The sequence below is a fragment of the Myxine glutinosa genome, chromosome 3 (genome assembly GCF_964187855.1).
Source record: "Myxine glutinosa chromosome 3, kmMyxGlut1.1, whole genome shotgun sequence".
NCBI classification, from domain to species: domain Eukaryota; kingdom Metazoa; phylum Chordata; class Myxini; order Myxiniformes; family Myxinidae; genus Myxine; species Myxine glutinosa.
The window spans coordinates 144,802,530-144,824,970 of NC_136263.1; the positions used below are offsets into that span (position 1 = coordinate 144,802,530).

The 22,441-nt window shown below is 46.0% G+C and overlaps 1 protein-coding gene across 3 annotated transcripts; it reads left to right on the forward strand.

The window, feature by feature from the left end:
- The first annotated feature begins 264 nt into the window (after nucleotides 1-264).
- LOC137423146 (complement C1q tumor necrosis factor-related protein 1) lies at nucleotides 265-22,013 on the forward strand. 3 transcript variants are annotated; one of them, XM_068109979.2, is made up of 4 exons: nucleotides 265-573; nucleotides 778-899; nucleotides 11,622-11,899; nucleotides 20,705-22,013. In XM_068109979.2, the coding sequence occupies exons 2-4, from the start codon at nucleotides 868-870 to the stop codon at nucleotides 21,271-21,273; spliced, it is 879 nt and encodes a 292-aa protein (XP_067966080.1). In that variant the 5' UTR covers nucleotides 265-573; nucleotides 778-867; the 3' UTR covers nucleotides 21,274-22,013. The 3 variants fall into 3 exon arrangements, with proteins under 3 accessions (XP_067966080.1, XP_078630787.1, XP_078630786.1); XM_078774661.1 differs by having other exon boundaries at nucleotides 561-899; nucleotides 11,805-11,899; XM_078774660.1 differs by lacking the exon at nucleotides 265-573 and having other exon boundaries at nucleotides 576-899.
- Nucleotides 22,014-22,441: the final 428 nt, after the last annotated feature.

The following is a 22,441-nucleotide window of genomic DNA, read 5'->3' on the forward strand; positions in this document are numbered from 1 at the left end:
AAAACAGCGTGTTGGAATAAACCACTGAATAAAACACTGCAGGGGAAAGTTTCAACATATTTAAACAGAACCGTGAAGAACAATCTTAGATTCACAAAGATACCAACGGGGAGAGGACCTTGAGGGACAACCACGAGAACACGTGAACAGGGCAAAAGGTGGAAGGCAAGGAGATAATGGGGGCGGGGCAACACAGCGCACGTGGATAGAAGTACACCATGAAACAAAAGCACACACGATGAGAAGCACACGATGAGACACGTGGAGAAAGAGAAGTAAATTTTGTTATTTATTTATTTATTTTGGGGGGGGGGGGCGTTAAAACGTTAGACAAAGAGTAGATGTTCAGGGAAGTTCGGGGTAGAAGGGAAAAATCTAAGAACCAAACAAAGAATACTTACAGAAATTTTAATCGCAACATATAGATTATGCTCATGTTTATGTTTAGTGTTGTGTTTATTACATTGCTTTGTCCCAATCATTTTCTTTTTGAGGAATGCCTTGTGGGATGTCTGAGCCAATTTCCCTCCAAGAGCCAAGAAAGCTGCTTGCTGGAAAACACCCACGAGATTGGTATGCATTTTGCGGAATCCAAATCTATGTTTTGATGTGCTTGTGCACTCTTGTTTTTGTACAGTATATAGAAAGGAATCTTCGTTTTAAGTTGATAAAAGAGTGTAAACAGCAAGGTATGCATGCGCTGTAGGCCCAAGCTTGGCTGTGCCTGATTCGACCGCAGCCTTGACTTTTGGCAGCGTCTCTGCTTCATGTTCGCAGAAACAGGAAGCAGACTAGTGAAAAGTTAGGGGAGGGAGAGACAGAGGGAGGAATCATATTTCTGCTGCATTTCACCTGGAGAGTCTGAATATGATGGATGTGGAGTCTCGCACCAAGCAGCGGTAAGTAGAATTTACTTGTAAATACTTTTTTGCTGAAAACAATTTGTTTGGCATCTTCAACAACAATATCTAAGCTCATCTCTTCGGATGAAAGTAATATTTTCACCAAAATGGCTCGAGCCATTCTGAAATTTCACATTATTGTAAAGTTTTGCTACCAAGAGGTGTTTTGTCAAAAAAACAATTGCCGCGAATTTCCCTCTTTATACAAAAGGAAAATAATGAGCAACTTTCTTTTCAAAACAATCTTGACAGCAAGTTTCTGAAATTATTAATGTTTTGAAGGCTTTGCGGCCTTGCCTGGTTTGCCACGGCAAGCACTGCCACGTGGCTAAGAAATGATTTCAGGCTGCTCCAAATGATTCTCGGAAAGTACCCAATTGTTATATGACGAAGCTAAGTTGTACAGGTAATCAGTAAGGTGCAAACCCCAATCGGAGAAGGTCGTGACTGGGGCAAGTAAGCAGGAGGCACTGAAAGACGAATATTTCCCTGTGGTAGGCCTATGCAACTTGCACACGAATGCAAACCAAGTAATGTCAGTGTGCAAGTATTCAAAATAACATGAAAGTATCCATGAGGACAGTCAAAAAGTAAACCCCCTCAATCATAAATATACAAGTCAGAAAAACATGAAGGGATGAAATCGTAAAAAAAAACCAACAAAACAAGTTGAGAAGGTATGACAAGTTGGGAAGGTATGACAAAGTATGAATGACAAGGTGGGTATGACAAGGTAGGAATGACAAGGTACGAATGACAAGGAAGGTATGACAAGGAAGGTATGGCAAGGTAGGAATGACAAGGAAGTTATGACAAGGTAGGAATGATAAGGAAGGTATGACGAGGTACGAATGACGAGGAAAGTAGGACAAGGAAGATATGACAAGGTAGGAATGACAAGGAAGGTATGACAAGGTATGAATGACAAGTGTTACGTGCTCCTCCCCAGACCCCGGTCACGGTGTACCTCCGAGCCCCGAGAGGAGTCACGGCAGAAAGATGTGTTATTCTGTATGCCAAGGATCAATGGTGAAACCACACCAATTGTTACCAACAAACAAGTATTGTATTAAGGTCACACAAGAATAACGGTACAGTAACAATATTAATCAAAAGTACAATCAATATATATCATTCCTATGATGGTACCATCAGTTTCGTAATATATAACTCACTGTGCTCCAAGTTAGCGAAAAGAACATCCCCAATGTCTCTTTCCCGGCTTCAAGCCAAAGTTGATTCCGGCTTCAAGCCAAAGTCGATCCACTCCAGTGATCATCCGTACGATGTCGTACCGAGACCAGAATCCCGTTGGGTTGACAGTTACACTGCCAAAGATGGGCGAAGGTGTCCTCGAGAAGCGACGGGGAAACCACACCTTCAGGTATGGATGTTTGACGGCTCTCAATCGGCGAACCGCAGATTTCCCACTCAAAAGCCACGTTACACACACACACCAAATTAACGTCTGGATGCAGTGAGAATGGTTGAAGCGAAGTGAAAAACCTTGAGCGATGCGCAAAGCGCGCGAGGCAAAATGGCCGACGGCCCGTTCTCGAGGCGTAACGGCACTAGGATGATTCTCCTCGGAATCAACCGCAAAACCTGACACACAGGTTGATCTGTCACAGCGATAACAACTCTGTTGCAGGAATCCCATTCCCAGGAAACCCCAAAGTTCACTCGTGACTCTCGTTCGCCAACGTTCACTCCAGACCTCGAAGCAGCTAGGCTTCTTGTCCGACTCACTCGCTCAGCCTTCTCTTACTCCTCTTCCTCTTCGTCGTCATCCGGGTCCGGTTTCATTTAAAACATTAACTTTTTTACCTTTTGAAAATAGTAATCTCTATTTCCCCCAAACGACAACAACAATAGTACATGGAATCAAAAATGTTTACAGTGGACGAAAACCACAACAACGGAAGTGACAAATCCGTAACACAAGGAAGGTATGACAAGGAAGGTATGACAAGGAAGGTATGACAAGGTAGGAATGACAAGGAAGATATGACAAGGTAGGAATGACAAGAAAGGTAGGACAAGGAAGGTATGACAAGGTAGGAATGACAAGGAAGGTATGACAAGGTAAGAATGATAAGGTGGGAATGACAAGGAAGGTATGACAAGGTAGGAATGACAAGGAAGGTATGACAAGGTAAGAATGATGAGGAAGGTATGACGAGGAAGGTATGACAAGGGACGTATGACAACGAAGATATGACAAGGAAGGTATGACAAGGTAGGAATGACAAGGAAGGTATGACAAGGTAGGAATGACGAGGAAGATATGACAAGGAAGGAATAATAAGGAAGGTATGACAAGGTAGGAATGGCACCATAATACAACCCCACAATCCTATTACGGATCGCCATTACGTCATCTTTTGACATTTTTGTCATGAAGTCGCAATATTTGTGTGACGATTTCTATGTTAGAGTTACTTGTGGATTTGTAGTTGTAGATTAGATAGTTTCTTGAGGATTTGTAGCTGTAGATTAGATAGTTTCTTGAGGATTTGTAGTTGTAGATTAGATAGTTTCTTGAGGATTTGTAGTTGTAGATTAGATAGTTTGTTGTAGGTTTGTAGTTGTAGATTAGATAGTTTGTTGTAGGTTTGTAGTTGTAGATTAGATGGTTTGTTGTAGGTTTGTAGTTGTAGATTAGATGGTTTGTTGTAGGTTTGTAGTTGTAGATTAGATAGTTTGTTGTAGATTTGTCGGTGTAGATTCGATAGTTTCTTGAGAATTTGTAGTTGTAGATTAGGTAGTTTGTTGTAGGTTTGTAGTTGTAGATTAGATAGTTTGTTGTAGGTTTGTAGTTGTAGATTAGATGGTTTGTTGTAGGTTTGTAGTTGTAGATTAGATAGTTTCTTGAGGATTTGTAGTTGTAGATTACATAGTTTGTTGTAGATTTGTCGGTGTAGATTAGATAGTTTCTTGAGGATTTGTAGTCGTAGATTAGATAGTTTCTTGAGGATTTGTCGGTGTTGATTAGATAGTTTCTTGAGGATTTGTAGTTGTAGATTAGATCGTTTGTTGTAGATTTGTCGGTGTAGATTAGATAGTTTCTTGAGGATTTGTAGTTGTAGATTAGATAGTTTCTTGAGGATTTGTAGTCGTAGATTAGATAGTTTCTTGAGGATTTGTCGGTGTTGATTAGATAGTTTCTTGAGGATTTGTCGTTGTACATTAGATAGTTTCTTGAGGATTTGTAGTTGTAGATTACATAGTTTCTTGAGGATTTGTAGTTGTAGATTAGATAGTTTGTTGTAGATTTGTAGTTGTAGATTAGATAGTTTATTGAGGATTTGTAGTTGTAGATGAGATCGTTTGTTGTGGATTTGTAGTTGGAGATTAGATAGTTTGTTGTAGCTTTGTAGTTGTAGATTAGATAGTTTGTTGTAGATTTGTAGTTGTAGATTAGATAGTTTCTTGAGGATTTGTAGTTGTAGATTAGATAGTTTCTTGAGGATTTGTAGTTGTAGATTAGATAGTTTCTTGTAGATTTGTAGTTGTAGATTAGATAGTTTCTTGTAGATTTGTATTTGTAGATTAGATAGTTTCTTGCGGATTTGTAGTTGTAGATTAGATCGTTTGTTGTGGATTTGTAGTTGGAGATTAGATAGTTTCTTGTAGATTTGTAGTTGTAGATTAGATAGTTTCTTGTAGATTTGTAGTTGTAGATTCAGATAGTTTGTTGTAGATTTGTAGTTGTAGATTAGATCGTTTGTTGTGGATTTGTAGTTGGAGATTAGATAGTTTGTTGTAGATTTGTAGTTGTAGATTAGATAGTTTGTTGTAGATTTGTAGTTGTAGATTAGATAGTTTCTTGAGGATTTGTAGTTGTAGATTAGATAGTTTCTTGTAGATTTGTAGTTGTAGATTAGATAGTTTCTTGAGGATTTGTAGTTGGAGATTAGATAGTTTGTTGTAGATTTGTAGTTGTAGATTAGATAGTTTGTTGTAGATTTGTAGTTGTAGATTAGATAGTTTGTTGTAGATTTTGTAGTTGTAGATTAGATAGTTTGTTGTAGATTTGTAGTTGTAGATTAGATAGTTTGTTGTAGATTTGTAGTTGTAGATTAGATAGTTTGTTGTAGATTTGTAGTTGTAGATTAGATCGTTTCTTGAGGATTTGTCATTGTAGATTAGATAGTTTGTTGTGGATTTGTAGTTGTAGATTAGATAGTTTGTTGTAGATTTGTAGTTGTAGATTAGATAGTTTGTTGTAGATTTGTAGTTGTAGATTAGATAGTTTGTTGTAGATTTTGTAGTTGTAGATTAGATCGTTTGTTGTAGATTTGTAGCGGGTTGCTGTAGTTGTGTATTGTACTTGTTGTGGTATTGAGATGGAAAAATGTCTAATGATACCGTGATGGCAATCCGTTGTGTAGAGCTTACCTTGTGTAGCTTTTCTTGGTTTTTTTATGCAGCTTTCTTTTGCCAGTAGCGCATGAAAGTTAATCTAATTGATAATCCGAGCCGCCCTGAGTCATTGATTAGGTGAGAACTGATTGGTTGTTGCCTCAAATTACAGTTGAGAGACCTGATTGGGTCTTGTTATTTATATGTTAACTGCGATTGACATTGCATGTGGTACATGGTTCGGAGCCTTGGTGGTACGTGTTTCTGTCTACGCTGTCGCTGATGATTTGCCAACAAGTGATGAAACCGGCCAGGTGGCTGAGGCGGCGCATAGCATTGGGATCCGCACGCACGTACTACTTGTAAATGTCTGCAGCTTTGGAAGATCCCGGGTGGAGTTTGAAACAGCAAATGGGCTTACCTTGTGTAGCTTTTCACTGTTGCTTTATGACGCTTTCTTTGCTTACAAGAGCACGGGAGTATATACAGATGTGGCCAAAAATATTGGCACCCTCGCACTTTTTTCAAATAACTCACAATTTTCTCCAAAAACAAGTGCAAATTGACGAAATTATTTGGTCTCCACAATTATTTATTTCACTTTTCATATTACAGAACCTTTGTTTTTGATTCAGAACTTAATATATCCTTTTAAATCAGAGAATAAAAATAAATGGCATTGACAAAATTATTGACACCCTTGAATTAATATTTGGCAGAACAGACTTTGGACAAAATAAAACGCAGCCAAGCGCTTCCTATAGTCATGAATGAGCTTCCTACACCTCTCTACTGGCAGATTGGCCCATTATTTTGGTGAAAACTGCTCCAGTTCTGTATTTTGGCCACAACTGTATACATATATATGTATACATAATTACATATCTATATATATATATATATATATGTCATATATGGGTCATATATATGGGTCATATAAGGGTCATATACCTAATCACTTGCCAAAAGTGCAACAAACAATATGTTGGAAAAACTGAGAATACACTCTACACACGATTTAATAACACCCGGTCAGAAATCGATAACTTCCACACCAGTCAGGGCAAATCTCTACCTTACACGATACACTTTAATCAACCGGATCACTCTATAAATGACATCCAAATCTCTGCCATTGAATCAATCACAAATCGATCACACACCACGATTCTGAAACGTGAGTCCTTTTGGATACACAAACTTCAGACAAAAATCCCTCATGGCATAAATTTTGATGATTAAAGAATGTTCCTACATCAACCCAATCAAATCATTAACCGTAACCCATTCATTCATTCAGTTATTCATACATTCACCCATTCATTCATTCATTCATTCATACATTCACCCATTCATTCATTCTACCTTTATATGCCATTTATATAAATATATAAATATATTATATGAATATAAATGGTATATGAATAAATGCTTGTGTGTTTATGTATGTATGTATATCTATATTTGTATATGCACGTGCACCGGAACTGTAACGCAAACGGTAACTGTAAGGTGCGCTTCACTTCCGTTGAACTTGGGGACGGTGAGTGAGCTTTGGCGTGGCGCTTCCTTTTGTATGCATTTACTACACATATCACACATCTTACACACATATCACTATACATACTTGACTGATATACATGCCTGCTGTTTTTGTAGACTAAGAAGAAGACCTTTGTTGGTCGAAAGCTTGTCAAAAATTAAAGATCGAAGTCCTGAAGCTACGTCCGCGTCTGATTTAATCTCCCGATTATTTATTCAATGCAAATGAGACGCCCTGCTCGTACTGTGGAGTTTCTACTATTTCTCACAGTTATATATACTAGGGCATGCCCGTACGATATATATGCCCGTACTATATATCTATCTAAAATTATATCCCCCCCCCCCTCTATTTACATGAAATGGTTTGGTCCAAAGCGAACGGCTTGCGAGTGGTGACAATCCCCCCCCTCTATTTACATGAAATGGTTCGGTCCAAAGCGAACGGCTTCCGGAGTTTGGTAAAGAAATCGCCATCGCGTACACAAACGCGCAGGAAAGCGAATGAATCGCAAATTCGTTTTTATTAGTTTTAAAACATCGTTTAACGCCAACATAGCGCCAACATAGTTTGCAAACGTGAAATAAATGAATACGCTAGGGCATGCCCGTACTATATATATATATCTAAAATTATATCCCCCCCCTCTATTTACATGAAATGGTTTGGTCCAAAGCGAACGGCTTGCGAGTGGTGACAATCCCCCCCCTCTATTTACATGAAATGGTTCGGTCCAAAGCGAACGGCTTCCGGAGTTTGGTAAAGAAATCGCCATCGCGTACACAAACGCGCAGGAAAGCGAATGAATCGCAAATTCGTTTTTATTAGTTTTAAAACATCGTTTAACGCCAACATAGCGCCAACATAGTTTGCAAACGTGAAATAAATGAATACGCTGTCAAATGTGCCATCCGAGGCAGAGTGTGTCCGCCACGTTCGGCACACGCGATCGTTCGCTGCTCTCTGATTGGTTGAATCGTTTTTTGGACATAGCTCGGTAAGTAATTGTCCGATTTAATATGAAACCTTGAAAAGGCACATCCTCGGGTCCCCAGCAATATACCTGGCAAGTTAAAAGTATATCGGACCCGTGGTTGTCGAGAAACAGCGGTCACAGACAAACAGACAAACAGACGTTACAAACGTACAAACGTACAGACAGAGATTACTGGAATTATAGATAGATGTATATATATATATATATATATATATATATATATATATATATATATATATATATATATATATATATATATATATATATATATATATATATATATATATATGTATAATATATATATATGTATATGTATATGTATATATGTATATATATATATATATATATATAATATATATATATATATATATTATATATATAGATATGTATAGTATAGATATATATATATAATATATATATATATATATATATATGTATATATATATATGTATATGTATATATATATGTATATATATATTATATATATATATGTATAGATAGATATATATATATATATATATATATATATATATATATATATATATATATATATATATATATATATGTATATATATATATATATATATATAATATATTATATAATATATATATATATATATATATATATATATAATATAGTTGTAGATGGCGGTCTTCTAATGGACCAAGCACCCGCCAGGCATGGATGTGGTGCGATACCCCATGTTCGCCCATAATTTGCGTGTTGTCTAGTTTAGACCACATGACCGTAGTGAACTCGCCTGTCAAAAGGGCAGTACAAACCATTGCAGACATCACACTTATAAGAATGTCTCCTCAATTGTGCTCATCACAATATACCTGCTTACATGTTTATTTACCAATTAACTATTATGTTGTGGAGCTCCCGTGTCCCGATGGCCACAAAACAGGTTCTCATTAACAAAGGAATTAACAATAAATTGTGGTGGGGGGAGAAGAAAAAGTGGACAGCCGCAAGTGGCGATACAGAACTGAAACAAATGAATTTAAAACAATCCACATGTCCACGGCACCACTGAACCACCTTTGGAGGCCATTTTTCCGCGCAGAGCAAGGGTTGACCTTTTTCGGGCACCGTGGTCCCCTTTTTGAAGCAATGTTTTATGGCCGGATGCCCTTCCTGCCGCCAACCCTGTTAGTCGCCTTTTGCGACACACAGGGAATTACCAGTGAACTGGTACTCAATTTGCCGACCTCAGAAGGATGACAGGCTGATTCCACCCCCTTGGTGTTAATTCAGCGATTGACCGGGATTCAAACCCAGGATCCTAGGATCCCAAGCCAGCACCCTAACCGCTAAGCCAACACCACTACGGAACCTAAATACCAAACTTACTCATGTGGGTAAGTTTTGAGATGGAGATTGATGAGGATCGACTCCAATCTCTCCATAGCATGGTGCGGGACAGCGAAGCTGGTTTACTGATTGCTGCATCTTGGAAAATACAGATTGACAGATTTACACAGGGGACATGGCGAAGTGTAGGGAGGTGAAAGATTAGGGCCTGAAGCCCGCTGTGCACTAGCCGATGTTCGGCGATGCAACGCAACAATACTGTCGACGATGAATCTTTGTAGAATCTTGCTTTGGTGGAGATTGCCGCACACTTGAATCACCACATGATAGTCCATGTCAATGCAAACTGCCAATGAAGAAGAAATGCAGGGAGAGATTGACAACGGTGAAAGCTCTGAGCCCTGCTCCCTTGGCATGAGTGCTGGTCCATCGTCCACGTGATGGCAGGGGAAAGAAGCGGTTGTGGGTAAAGCCCTGGGTCGTGTGAAGACTGGTTCAGGGAGAATTCAACAACTTGCTGGTGGAACCTGCTCCAGAAGATGAGCGCTGTTGAAATGCCAACTTCCAGATAATTCATCCGACACTTTATTGTGCAGTTAGTGGAGCTAGTGGAGTGTGTTGGTCCACAGATAGCAAGGAGAAATGCAACATTCAGGTGCCATCTCTGCTGCAGAACAAACGTCCCCGAACATCCACTCTTTGTCTAACGTTTTAACCCCCCCCCCCCCCCCCCCTCCAAAAAAACAAAAAAAAAACATTAATTTCCCTTTCTCCACGTGTGCTGTTGTCTCATCGTGTGCTTCTGTCCACGTGTGCTGTCTCGCCCCACCCCCATTATCTCCTTGCCTTCCACCTTTTGCCCTGTACACGTGACTCGTGGTTGTCCCTCTAGGCCCTCTCCCCGTTGGTATTTTTGTGAATATAAGATTGTTCTTCACGGTTCTGTTTAAATATGTTTAAACTTTACCCTGCAGTGTTTTATTTAGTGGTATATTACAACACACTGTTTTTCTTCCTATTTAAAAGGCTCCTTTCAATTTCCTCTTCAACTCATTCCATTTCAAAAAAATATTCAATCTCTTATAATTCTTCCTCACTACATGCTCTAAATTCACATTCATTCCACCCCTCCTCCATCGTTCTTAAACGGATCTCTAACTTGAAAATCACAATAAACCCAATTTGTTATAAATGTTCGTCTTTCATTAATCATCCACTTTCTAAACTCCCCCTTGCCCCTCCCCTCCAAACCTCCCCCCTTGCCCCCCCTCCTAAACTCCCCCTTTTCCCCACCCCTCCTAAACTCCCCCATCACCCCTCTCCTTCAAAACTCCCCCCCAACCCCTTCCCTTCAAATCTCCCCTCCTCCTCAAAGCTGCCTCCTCCCCACTTCGTCTCCCTTCTATCTCATACCTCCACCTCCCCCAACCTTCTACTTTCCACTGCCCCCCTCAAACAACCCCTCACTCTGCCTCATCCCATCACCATCAAAACTTTCGTCCACCTCATCCTTCCCTTTCTTGTAACTCTTCTGTAATCTCTGCCACACTATCAACTGTTCTCCCTACCTCCCCCTCTCATCCTTCATATGACCCTACCCTTCCCTTCCCCTCCCCTGTCCTGCACCCGATGCTCCACCTCTCTCCTCATTAACGGTATGGACCGCAAATATCCGGGGCCTTCGCTCAAACCTGATTGATCTCTCCATTCAGGTTGCTTCTGACAATCCAGACTTGATCTGCTTAACAGAAACTTAACTCTAAAACAGAGAGACTACCTACCTGCCTGCAATGCAAAAGCGGTAGGCCCATAGACTGGGCTTCATCGTGGTAGATGTATTCAATAATCTTGAAGACCTTGGTTTCTTCAGCGTCAAGCTCAGCAATTTGTAAGGCAGAGGTGCTCACACCTCGCCCATCTTCCAGAGAAGTTTCAACAACTTAGCTTTGAGGTGTTTAGTTGCGACAAGGTCGGAAACGGGGGACATTGAAACGGGGAACAAAAAACTTTCAACATTTAGCTTTCATCTTGAAAATTTCTACTCCTCATGACTCCTCATGATTTTCTCAACCTGATGAGATCACGGCGGTGATTGGCTGAATTATGTTGCGATGGCAATCATCTTGGTAACTCGGCTTGTGTACGGGATATTTCAAAAAACGTTCAAGATTTAGTTTTCATATTACATAGAACTATATTCCTCATACTACCCAAAAGGTAGGGGTTTCTCCGTTTTTCATAGAAGTTTCAGCCTTGTCAGCCCGTCCGCCGCTCGTCAGCACAAGACGGCTGGGTTTTGTAATAGCATCCGTGATTCTTTATTTTGTGCGCTTGCATTTCGAGCTTTTGTCATAAATATTTCAACAAATCTTTATTATGACAATATGGAGAGCACTTGTACTTGCTTTTTTAAAGCTATTTGAGTACAACGTAAACGCGGACGGACTTAGCATTTTGAGAAGCTTTCTATTTTTTATTTTTTTTTGTTTCTTTCAGGTGCTCCGAACCGATTTTGATGGCTTTCTTAACTGAGTGGGTCATAAGCTGTTTTACACTTCTTTTGTTGTGGAACAGTAACTTGATTGCAGCAAAAGAACAGCTCGGTTCTTCTCAAGGCACGAATCATTCAAGGCCATTGTCTAGTGAAGGATGTACAGAGTGCTGTCCTTACCCTCACAGACCCATCGTGTTGAAGAAAGAATTACGCAAGAGTGACCACTTCACGTCACCTTTATTCATACTCAAGGCAAATCTGGTTGAATCTGCTTTGAAAGGTAAAGTTAATAATATTGTTTATGCATTCCCTTGAAGGTTTTGTAAAGTTAATACCGCCGCCACCAAAGGTGGTTGGAAGTTATGTTTTCACCTCTGTCTGTTTGTTTATTTGATTGTTTGTGAACAAGATATCTCAAAAAGTTGTGGACGGTTGGTTGATGGTGCGGATGTGTGTGTCTAGGTTTTTCAAGCACCTGGTCGAACTCGGACAGTGTACAAGAGATTTTTAAACTATATAAAAATAATACATGCATGGAAGATGCTGAAGTGGCGTGTAGGACAGTAACGCCAGTATGGATGACATCACAGTCATTACAATCATGCACAGCCCGCACCAACATCTCAGCAAGCTGCAACCCGTATTTGGCTTAATATACTTTCCCCTAGGGTCAGGATAACTCATAACACCGCTCCAAGTTGACAATAAGCCTCATTCTGAGAGAATGCTTTGCCAAGGCCAAACATAGAATATTATGATAACAGATCCTCCAAAGTCAGACAGTTTTTTCTCAGAGCGAGGTAATTAGATGCTGGGCTGGAAATTGGTCACAGTGTGACGCTGCTGCCACCATCAGGATAGGGATTCTAATGAAATCCCCCACATGTGTGTGTGACAAGGAAGTATTGATTCAATTGTGGTGGAGATCGGAATCCGGATCCGGATATGAGAATTATTTAATCTTTAAGCGATTCGTCACCGTTGAGTGATAGGGCTAAAAACGATATATAGCATGATATCTCAAAAACCCATGGACTGATTATGATAAAACTTGGTGGATGAGTTGGTTAGGCGACAATAACAAGCTGATTAGATTTTGATTCAGGTCCGGATCCAGATCTGGCCTATCAGTGGGATACAAAACGTAAACTGTTCAGCTTGGCGGAGGTATGCTCTCTACCGAGTGCTGTTCTAGTTGTCCATTGTGTTCCACTTTTTGTCCATTGTGTTCCACTCTTTGTCCTTTGTGTTACACTCTTTGTCCATTGTGTTACACTCTTTGCCCATTGTGTTCCACTTTTTGTACATTGTGTTCCACTCTTTGTCCATTGCGTTCCACTCTTTGTCCTTTGTGTTACACTCTTTGTCAATTGTGTTACACTCTTTGCCCATTGTGTTCCACTTTTTGTACATTGTGTTCCACTCTTTGTCCATTGCGTTCCACTCTTTGTCCTTTGTGTTACACTCTTTGTCCATTGTGTTCCACGCTTTGTCCATTGTGTTCCACGCTTTGTCCATTGTGTTCCACTCTTTGTGCATTGTGTTCCACTCTTTGTCCATTGTGTTCCACTCTTTGTCCATTGTGTTCCACTCTTGCTCCATTGTGTTCCACTCTTGCTCCATTGTGTTCCACCCTTTGTCCTTTATGTTCCACTTTTTGTCCATTGTGTTCCACTCTTTGTCCATTGTGTTCCACTCTTTGTCCATTGTGTTCCACTTTTTGTCCATTGTGTTCCACTCTTGCTCCATTGTTTTCCACCCTTTGTCCATTGAGTTCCACTCTTTGTCCATTGTGTTCCTCTCTTGCTCTATTGTGTTCCACGCTTGCTCCATTGTGTTCCACGCTTGCTGCATTATGTTCCACTCTTGCTCCATTGTGTTCCACCCTTTGTCCATTATGTTCCACTTTTTGTCCATTATATTCCACTTTTTGTCCATTGTGTTCCACTTTTTGTCCATTCTGCTCCACTGTTTCTACAGTATGTGTTTCACTTTTTGTACATTGTGTTCCCCTCTTGCTCCATTGTAGTTCTGGACAGCTGAGGGTGCAAAATGGGGTAAAAACAAACCTGCCTAACTCTACCAAACGAGGTGTTTTGTTTACCAAACAAACCATGCCATACGTGAAAAGTCAAAGTAGAAAAATGGGAAAATATAACTTTTTAATTTTGACAAAACATTTACTGTACATTGTAATTAATATGTGCTTAGTATTTAATAGACAACATAGAAAATGCAAAATGCACCAAAATACTAGTTAGCATTGCCACCCAAGATGGTTTAAATCAAGGTTCAACAATGTTTCCATAAGGATGGCTGAGGGGTACACACACTCGCCTTTAAGCTGTCCAGCTTGGGTTTGAATCCCGACCCAGCTATAAACTGTCATCCTGGTGTTTCACAGGCAGGGTGATTCATCAACATGTGCGTCGTCCCTCGGATGGACGTTAAACTAGGAGTCACATCTGCCGGCGTTAGTTGGTGGACATTAAAGGTCCCATGCTGTACTTCGAGAAGAGTAGGCGAGCTATCGCCGGGATTGTGAACAATTTAGAAATTCCTGATATAACCAGCAGAGGGCACTGCATCAGCAGCACAACCGCGCCATCAACCAACAGTACTAACCCACAGTACATTTTGGGCACCCACAGTGATTCTACCCCACAGCCGGCGATTCCAACCCACAGCTGGCGATTCTAACCCACAGCCGGTGAATCGAACCCACAGGCGGTGATTCTAACCCACAGCCGGTGATTCTAACCCACAGCCAGCGATTCTAACCCACAGCCGGGGAATATAACCCACAGCCGGTGATTCTAACCCACAGCTGGCGATTCTAACCCACAGCCAGTGATTATAACCCACAGCCGGTGAATCTACCCCACAGCCGGTGAATCTACCCCACAGCCGGTGAATCTACCCCACAGCCAGGGACTCGAACCCAGAGACGGCGATTCTAACCCACAGCCGGCGATTCTAACCCACACCCGGCGAATCTAACCCACAGCCGGTGAATCTACCCCACAGCCGGTGAATCTACCCCACAGCCGGTGATTCTACCCCACAGCCGGTGAATCTACCCCACAGCCGGTGAATCTACCCCACAGCCGGTGAATCTACCCCACAGCCGGTGAATCTACCCCACAGCCGGTGAATCTACCCCACAGCCGGTGATTCTACCCCACAGCCGGTGAATCTACCCCACAGCCGGTGAATCTACCCCACAGCCGGTGAATCTACCCCACAGCCGGTGAATCTACCCCACAGCCAGTGAATCTACCCCACAGCCGGTGAATCTACCCCCACAGCCTTTGATGCTACTCCGCAGCCAATGTTGCTACCCCGCAGCCCATGATGCTACCCTCAGGTGTATGCATACAAAAGAAGTGTTTCCACAGCCATCCATGTTTATGAAATGTATTTAACTGTGTGTGGATCTCTGCCGGTTATATTCCACTATTCCCTTGCAATGTTTGTGTGAAAGAATTCTTGCAGAAACTAGATGGTTTCAGAGAATACTAACCCTGCCCGGTTCACTTGGTGCGAGCCAACTCTTCTGTTTTTAAAGGGTTTTTTTATTTGATCCAATATGGCTGCCAGACCACGTGAGCGATGACATCATAAATTTATGTTCTCGAATATAATTGTTGCGTAGATCACGCTCAATAAATTTATAACTGATCAGACTAAGCATTTTCCCTGTCGAATTATGACGTTGTGGCGGACACGAAAGCTCACTGGCGTGAGGACATCATTCCGTGCACCAAGTGGGTGGCGGCCACACCCGAGGGGTAGGCGTGGCCGCGGGATATACACCGGGCGCGCAGCCCGGAACGCTCCAGTGTTACAGTGGAGCTCTTGAATAAAGACTCTTACAGCTTACCGCGTTGTCCGCTTCCTCCTTGCTTACAAGCAGCGCGCGTAACACCGCGCTTCATTGGTGACCTTCGACGTTCTGGTCAGCCGTCACTGACCACCCGAACCCACCACAGCCATGGCAACCAACGCGGTAGCGATAAAGCTCCCCGAGTTCTGGGAAGCTCAGGCGGAGATCTGGTTCCTGCAGGCCGAAGCCCAGTTCAGGCTTCGACGCATCACGGCGGACGAGACACGCTACTGCCACGTGGTCGCCTCCCTCGGGGCCGGCGCGGCCGCCCGCGTCGTGTCGGTCCTGAGGAACCCACCGGCCGACGACAGGTACGAGGCGATCAAGCGTCTCCTCCTCGCCACGTTCAGCCGATCGCCTCTTGGACCTCCCCGAGCTCGGTGACACGCGACCGTCGGTCCGAATGGACCATATGCTGTCGCTCATGGGCGACGAAACCCCGAACGCACTATTCCGGGCGTTATTTCGACGCCAGCTGCCGGCACGAGTACACCTCGCGTTGGCCGGTTCCGCGACAACGGAACCCTGTGCGTTCGCGGCCGAGGCCGACAAGTTATACGCGGCTTTGGACACGCAGGCGAGTTTCGGTGCGGCTGTAGCGGCTCCCGAGCCCGAAACTGCTGCGGGTGCCCACCCCTACTACACGACGCACCGCGTAGCCGCTGAACCTCCTGCGGGTGCCCACCCCTGCTCTGAGCGGCACCTCGTGGCGGCCGCCACACCCCGCCCACCACCACCGCGGAAACCGCGGCCTACGGCTTCACCGCAAACCTGGTGCCATTTCCACGCTAGGTTCGGCCACGAGGCTCGGCAATGTCGCCCACCATGCTCATTCGGCAGGTCGGGAAACGCCCGGGCCGGCCCTCGGTAGTGGCACTGAGCGCCGGCTGATTAAACAGCCTCCTGTACATAACGGACACCTTATCCGGGCGCCATTACCTGTGCGACACAGGAGCGCAGGTGAGTGTCGTTCCCGCCAGTACGTCCGACAAGCAGTCCGCGGGCCGGGGCCCCACGCTGCTTGCTGCCAACGGTACGCCCATTCGCACGTACGGAAAACACTGCCTTTCTCTGCGGTTCGGAGGGCAGGTTTTCCGGTGGTCGTTCGTCACTGCCGATGTGCCTATGGCACTGCTCGGCGCGGACTTCCTCTGTGCCAATGGCCTGTTGGTCGACGTCAAGCACAGAAGGCTTGTCCAGGCTAAGACGTTCAGCTCACTCGCTTGCGCGCTGCCCGCCTCGTTGAGCAGCTCACGGAGCGGCTCATCGAGTGGCTTGCCGAGCGGCTTGCTGAGCGGTTCGGTTCCGGCCAGGTTCATCTGCACGCTTCCGGCAGCGGACGAATTCAGCCGCCTCCTCGCCCGTTTCCCGGCCCTTACGAGGCCCACCTTCTCGGCGGGGACCGTCAAGCACCGGGTGGAACATCACATCCCCACCGCCGGGCCACCGGTCTATGCCCGGGCACGCCGCCACGAGCCGACGAAGCTCGCGGTAGCTAAAGCGGAGTTTGCTACGCTGGAGCGGCTCGGCATCATGCGGCGCTCCGAGAGCACTTGGGCGTCGCCGCTCCACATTGTGCCCAAGCCCGGCGGGGGATGGCGACCGTGCGGGGACGACTGCCGTCTCAACGACGCCACCACCCCCAACCGCTACCCCGTCCCCCATATTCAGGACCTTTCCGCCCGCTTGGCGAATATGTCCTTCTTCTCGAAGGTGGACCTCATACGCGGTTATCACCAGGTCCCCGTCAGGCCGGAGGACATCCCGAAGACGGCTGTCATCACGCCGTTCGGTCTTTTCGAATTTCTTCGGATGCCCTTCGGTTTGAAGAATGCGGCTCAGGCGTTCCAGCGCCTCATGGACAGCGTCTTGCGCGACTTGGATTTCGTCTACGTCTATCTGGATGACATCCTCGTCGCAAGCGCGTCCCGCGAAGAGCACCTACACCATCTCCGCACGCTCTTCGAACGTCTGGGCCAGCACGGCCTGATCGTGAACCCCGCCAAGTGCCGGTTTGGTGTCTCCGAAATCGACATTTTGGGGCACCGCGTCACCAGGCACGGGGCCGTCCCCCTACCGGCCAAGGTGGAGGCGGTGAAGGGGTTTCCGCACCCCCGCACGATCAGGGGGCTCCAGGAGTTCCTGGGCATGGTAAACTTTTACCACCATTTCCTGCCCCGTATCGCCCAGCTCCTGCGCCCCTTGCACGAGGCCCTCCGAGGGAAGCCGGGCAAAGGTGACGTCACCTGGACCGAGCAGATGGATGCGGCATTCGTGGGCGCGAAGCTCGCCTTGGCAAACGCCACCATGCTCGCGCACCCGGCGCCCGATGCACCGATCGCCCTCACCACCGACGTCTCGGACTACGCGGTGGGCGCGGTGCACGAGCAATGGGTGCGTGGAGCTTGGCAACCGCTGGTGTTCTTCAGCCGGCAGCTTCGCCTGCCCGAACGCCGGTACAGTACCTTCGACCGCGAGTTGCTTGGGCTCCACCTGGCGGTCAGGCACTTCCACCATCTGCTCGAGGGCCGTGCGTTCACGGCCTTCGTCGACCACAAGCCACTGGTGTTCGCGATGGGCAAGGTCGCCGAGCCGTGGTCGGCCCGGCAGCAGCGTCACCTCTCGGCCGTGTCCGAATACACGACGGACATCCGGCACATCACGGGGAAGGACAACCCGGTGGCGGATTGCCGTTCCCGGTCCGTTGCCCACGCGGTCCACCTCGGCATCGACTATGCCCGGATGGCGGCGGACCACGCCGCCGACCCCGACGTCCAGGCCTTGCGGACCGCCGTTACAGGCCTCCGCGTCACCGAGGTGCCGTTCAATGCCGCGGGCACGGCCCTCTGGTGCGACGTCTCCCTCGGGCGGCCTCGCCCCATCGTGCCCGCGGGCTGGCAGCGCCGGATTTTCGACTGCATCCACGGCCTGTCCCACCCGGGCACGAGGGCCTCCCAGAGGTTGATCGCCGACAAGTTTGTCTGGCATGGCCTCCGGAAGGCCGTCCGCGGCTGGGCCAGGACGTGCCTCGCGTGCCAGCACGCGAAGGTGCACCGACACACCCAGGCCCCATTGGCCCCATTGGCCCCATTGGCCCCGTTTGCGGTGCCGGAACGTCGGTTTGACCACGTTCACGTGGACCTGGTGGGACCTCTGCCCCCCTCGCGGGGTTTCACCCACGTCCTGACCATGATGGACCACACCACCCGGTGGCCGGAGGCCGTGCCTTTTGTGTCAACGACGGCGGCGGACGTCGCGCAGGCATTCATCGCCACCTGGGTCGCCCGGTTCGGCGCCCCCTCGGACATCTCGTCCGACCGCGGCCCCCAATTCACCTCGGAGCTCTGGGGGGCGGTCGCGCGGGGGCTCGGAGTCCAGCTGCACCGCACCACGGCCTACCACACCGAGGCTAACGGCCTGTGCGAGCGGTTCCACCGCTCGTTGAAGGCCGCGCTCCGGGCGACCCTCCGCGACGGCGGCACGGTCTACAGGCTCCCCTGGGTGCTGCTGGGCCTCCGGACGGCGCCCAAGGACGACCTGCGCTCTCGCGGCGGAGTTGGTCTTCGGGCAACCGCTGCGGGTGCCGGGCGAGTTCCTCCCCGACTCCACGGCACCATGGTCCGCGGCGCAGGAGCGCTCCACGCTGCAGGAGACCGCCCAGAGGTTCGCCCCGGTGCCCACAGCGCACCACAGGCACCCACCTACGCACGTCGCCCCAGAGCTTCGCACCACGGAGTACGTCTTCGTCCGGCACGACGCCCACCGGACACCACTGCGGCCCCCGTACGACGGGCCTTTCCGCGTGCTGGAGACCGGGGTGAAACATTTCACCTTGGACATCGGCGGCACTCCTGACCGGGTCTCCATAGACCGCCTCAAGCCGGCCCACCTCGACGTGGACCACCCACCGCCGGTGGCTCGGCCCCCAGCACCGCCCGGCCCCACCGGCACGCCGCCCCCCGAGCCTGCACCCATCCCGGGTGCAGCCGGAGGCATCCCAGCTGGCATCCCTGCACCCCGGACGCCACCAGTCGCCAGAGGGCGCTTCGGCCGGGTCATCCGTTTGCCCCGCAAACTGGCCCTCCAGGTGCGCGGGAATTCTGGGGAGGCGCGTGTGGCGGACACGAAAGCTCACTGGCACGAGGGCATCATTCCGCGCACCAAGTGGGCGGCGGCCACGCCCGAGGGGTAGGCGTGGCCACGGGATATACACCGGGCGCGCAGCCCGGAACGCTCCAGTGTTACAGTGGATCTCTTGAATAAAGACTCTTACAACTTACCGCGTTGTCCGCTTCCTCCTTGCTTACAAGCAGCGCGCGTAACACCGCGCTTCAACGTCATAATTACGGCACCAATGACATCAGTTTTCACAAGATGGCGCCTGTAGCACGTGAGCCATGACGTCATAATTATCATTAAAAGTTCTGTTGGAAAGGGCGATCCTATGGTACAAATTTTTGTGTCCACCAGACGAACTGTTGCAAGGAATTTTTTTTTCATACTGATTAGATCAAGCGTTATACTTGTCGAATTGTGATGTCATAATGAAAGCAATGATGACATCATCATCAATATATCTTATTCCTCATGGGGAGTACTTGACAATGAGCCTTGTTTCAACTTTTTCCATTGAGCGGTTTTGGACATATAAAGGTGCAACGTTTTTCCAAGATGGCGTCTGTATCACGTGACATGACGTCATAAGTATGAATAAAAAAGATTATACAGGCGGAGGCCCTCCTATGGTAAAATTCCGTGTCAATCGGACCAACAGTTGCTGAGAAAATGAATTTTTAAAATGCAGACGCGTACGCCATACGTACGTACTCACGTACGGACGCACACGAATGCCTAACCCTGTTTTCGCTTCGCAAGCGCAGGGTATATATTGATTCCTTCACAAAATGAAAGAATTACAAACAAATACTTTAATAAACTGGAGTAGACAGATCTGGTAAGTAAAGACTTCTCTTTCATTTTACCCTTTCAACAATTGTATAAATGTGTTGGGATTACATTATAATAGCGATTACAATTATTATATTGTTAACAGCCGCCATTGCATTATCTGTAACGGTGGTTAAAGCATTATCTGTATCGTCATTGTGATGATTTATAATTTGATTGTTATAATTATATAGTTATAGCTATATGCACATTAGTGCGAGGATATTTTATGGTTTGAGTGTTTGTGTCCAGGAGACGAAGGAGACATCGGACAACAAAAGCGGAGGGGTCCAGCTGGTCCTGCTGGAAGTCGAGGCTCTCAAGGTTTCCCAGGAGCTAAAGGTCAAAGGGGTCATGCCGGAAACCCTGGTCATGACCGTTTTGAGGACGTCTCGGCTTTCTCAGTGTTGCGTTGGAATGAAACGGATGGTGGCTTTTCGGGTGACTTTGTAAGCTTTGACATCACCTTGGCCAATTCAGGGAGAAACCCAAATATTCAAAAAGGAAGATTTCAATGTTCGACGTCTGGAATTTACTTCTTTAATTTTAACATCCACACGTGGGGTCGACGTGAAACGTACATGCATTTGCTACTGAACGGATCCCCTCGAGTCGTACTGTTCGCCCAGGCAGACTTCCGTGGCATCATGCAGAGCCAGAGCGTGTTGTTATCGGTCCGCCAAGGAGACGAGGTGTCCCTTAAACTCCACACTCCGAAATCGTCCGATAAAACCAGGACAGTTCTCAATGGTATCTTCAGTCATAAGGCAGATGTGAGCATAACTTTCAATGGCCATTTGGTTGCTCCCATGCCAGGTTGAATTATTGCTTCTGCCACATTGATATAATACGAAGCGCTGCACAGAAATTTCACGTAAGCAACAAATATCATTGTTCGGCAAAAATATATTCTCAGTTGCATTTCACAGAAGCACCTAAAATTTGCATTTTTCATGATGTTTATAAAGTTCAATATGTTCTGCGAGCCAAAAAAAATTTCCCAAGCATTGGATCTTTAAAAATATATATTTGTTTTTTCATTTGTAGGTTATCTGCTCGACATTTTTGCATAGTACATGTTTGGGAGCCTCGATCGTACACCTGTCTATGCTATCGCTGACGACTCACCAATAAGCAATGAAATCAATCGGTCCAGCACCTGAAAGGATGTTTCGCATTGTTATTCTATTGTGTGCACTGTGTGTTAATGTTGTTACAGCTGTGGAGGGACTTTGAGAAGAGTTTGAAACAGTAAAGGCTTCCATTGTGCATTCATATTTAATAATATTAATAATATTTAACAATATTCATAATAGCCGGCGAAGCCGGTGTTGTGAATGAACGCGTGCGTATTATGTTGAAAAGCCAGATTTTGCTGGATCCTTTGAGAATTTCGAAGCTTTGACGCACCAAATCGCTCCATGGAGGCCGCCATCTTGCGGATGCGGAAGTATACATGAACAATTACGAAAAAGTTCATTAGGAGTTTGTTTCACCCGTCTTTTTTTGATTCACAATCTTATGCACCTCTAATTTGTAATTAAAATACTTTGAGACATGATGGAGTGACTTTGTTGAGTGAGTTTGTAAAATATTTTATAGCCGGCGAAGCCGGTGTTGTGAATGAACGCATACGTATTATGTTGAAAAGCCAGATTTTGCTGGATCCTTTGGCTTTGGCTTCGCCGGCTCATTGCGGCTTTGCAGTAGGGTCATATTATTAATATCTTTGTCCGTCCGTCGGTGTGGGCTCCCCCGTTGAAGGAGTGGCTCCACCCATTCTGGGAGGGGCTTCAAAACACATTTCCACCATTTTGTTTTCCTCGCATATCTCTGGTGCTCCATCGCCCTCTGATGTCCATTTTAAGACTGAAGCAGCACGTCTTCTGTCATAAGTTACCTTTTGAAGAAACAAAGATAAATTTTGATTACAAATAATGCAAATGAAGCAAGTGTTACATATTTATGTGAATGTATGTGAATTACCAT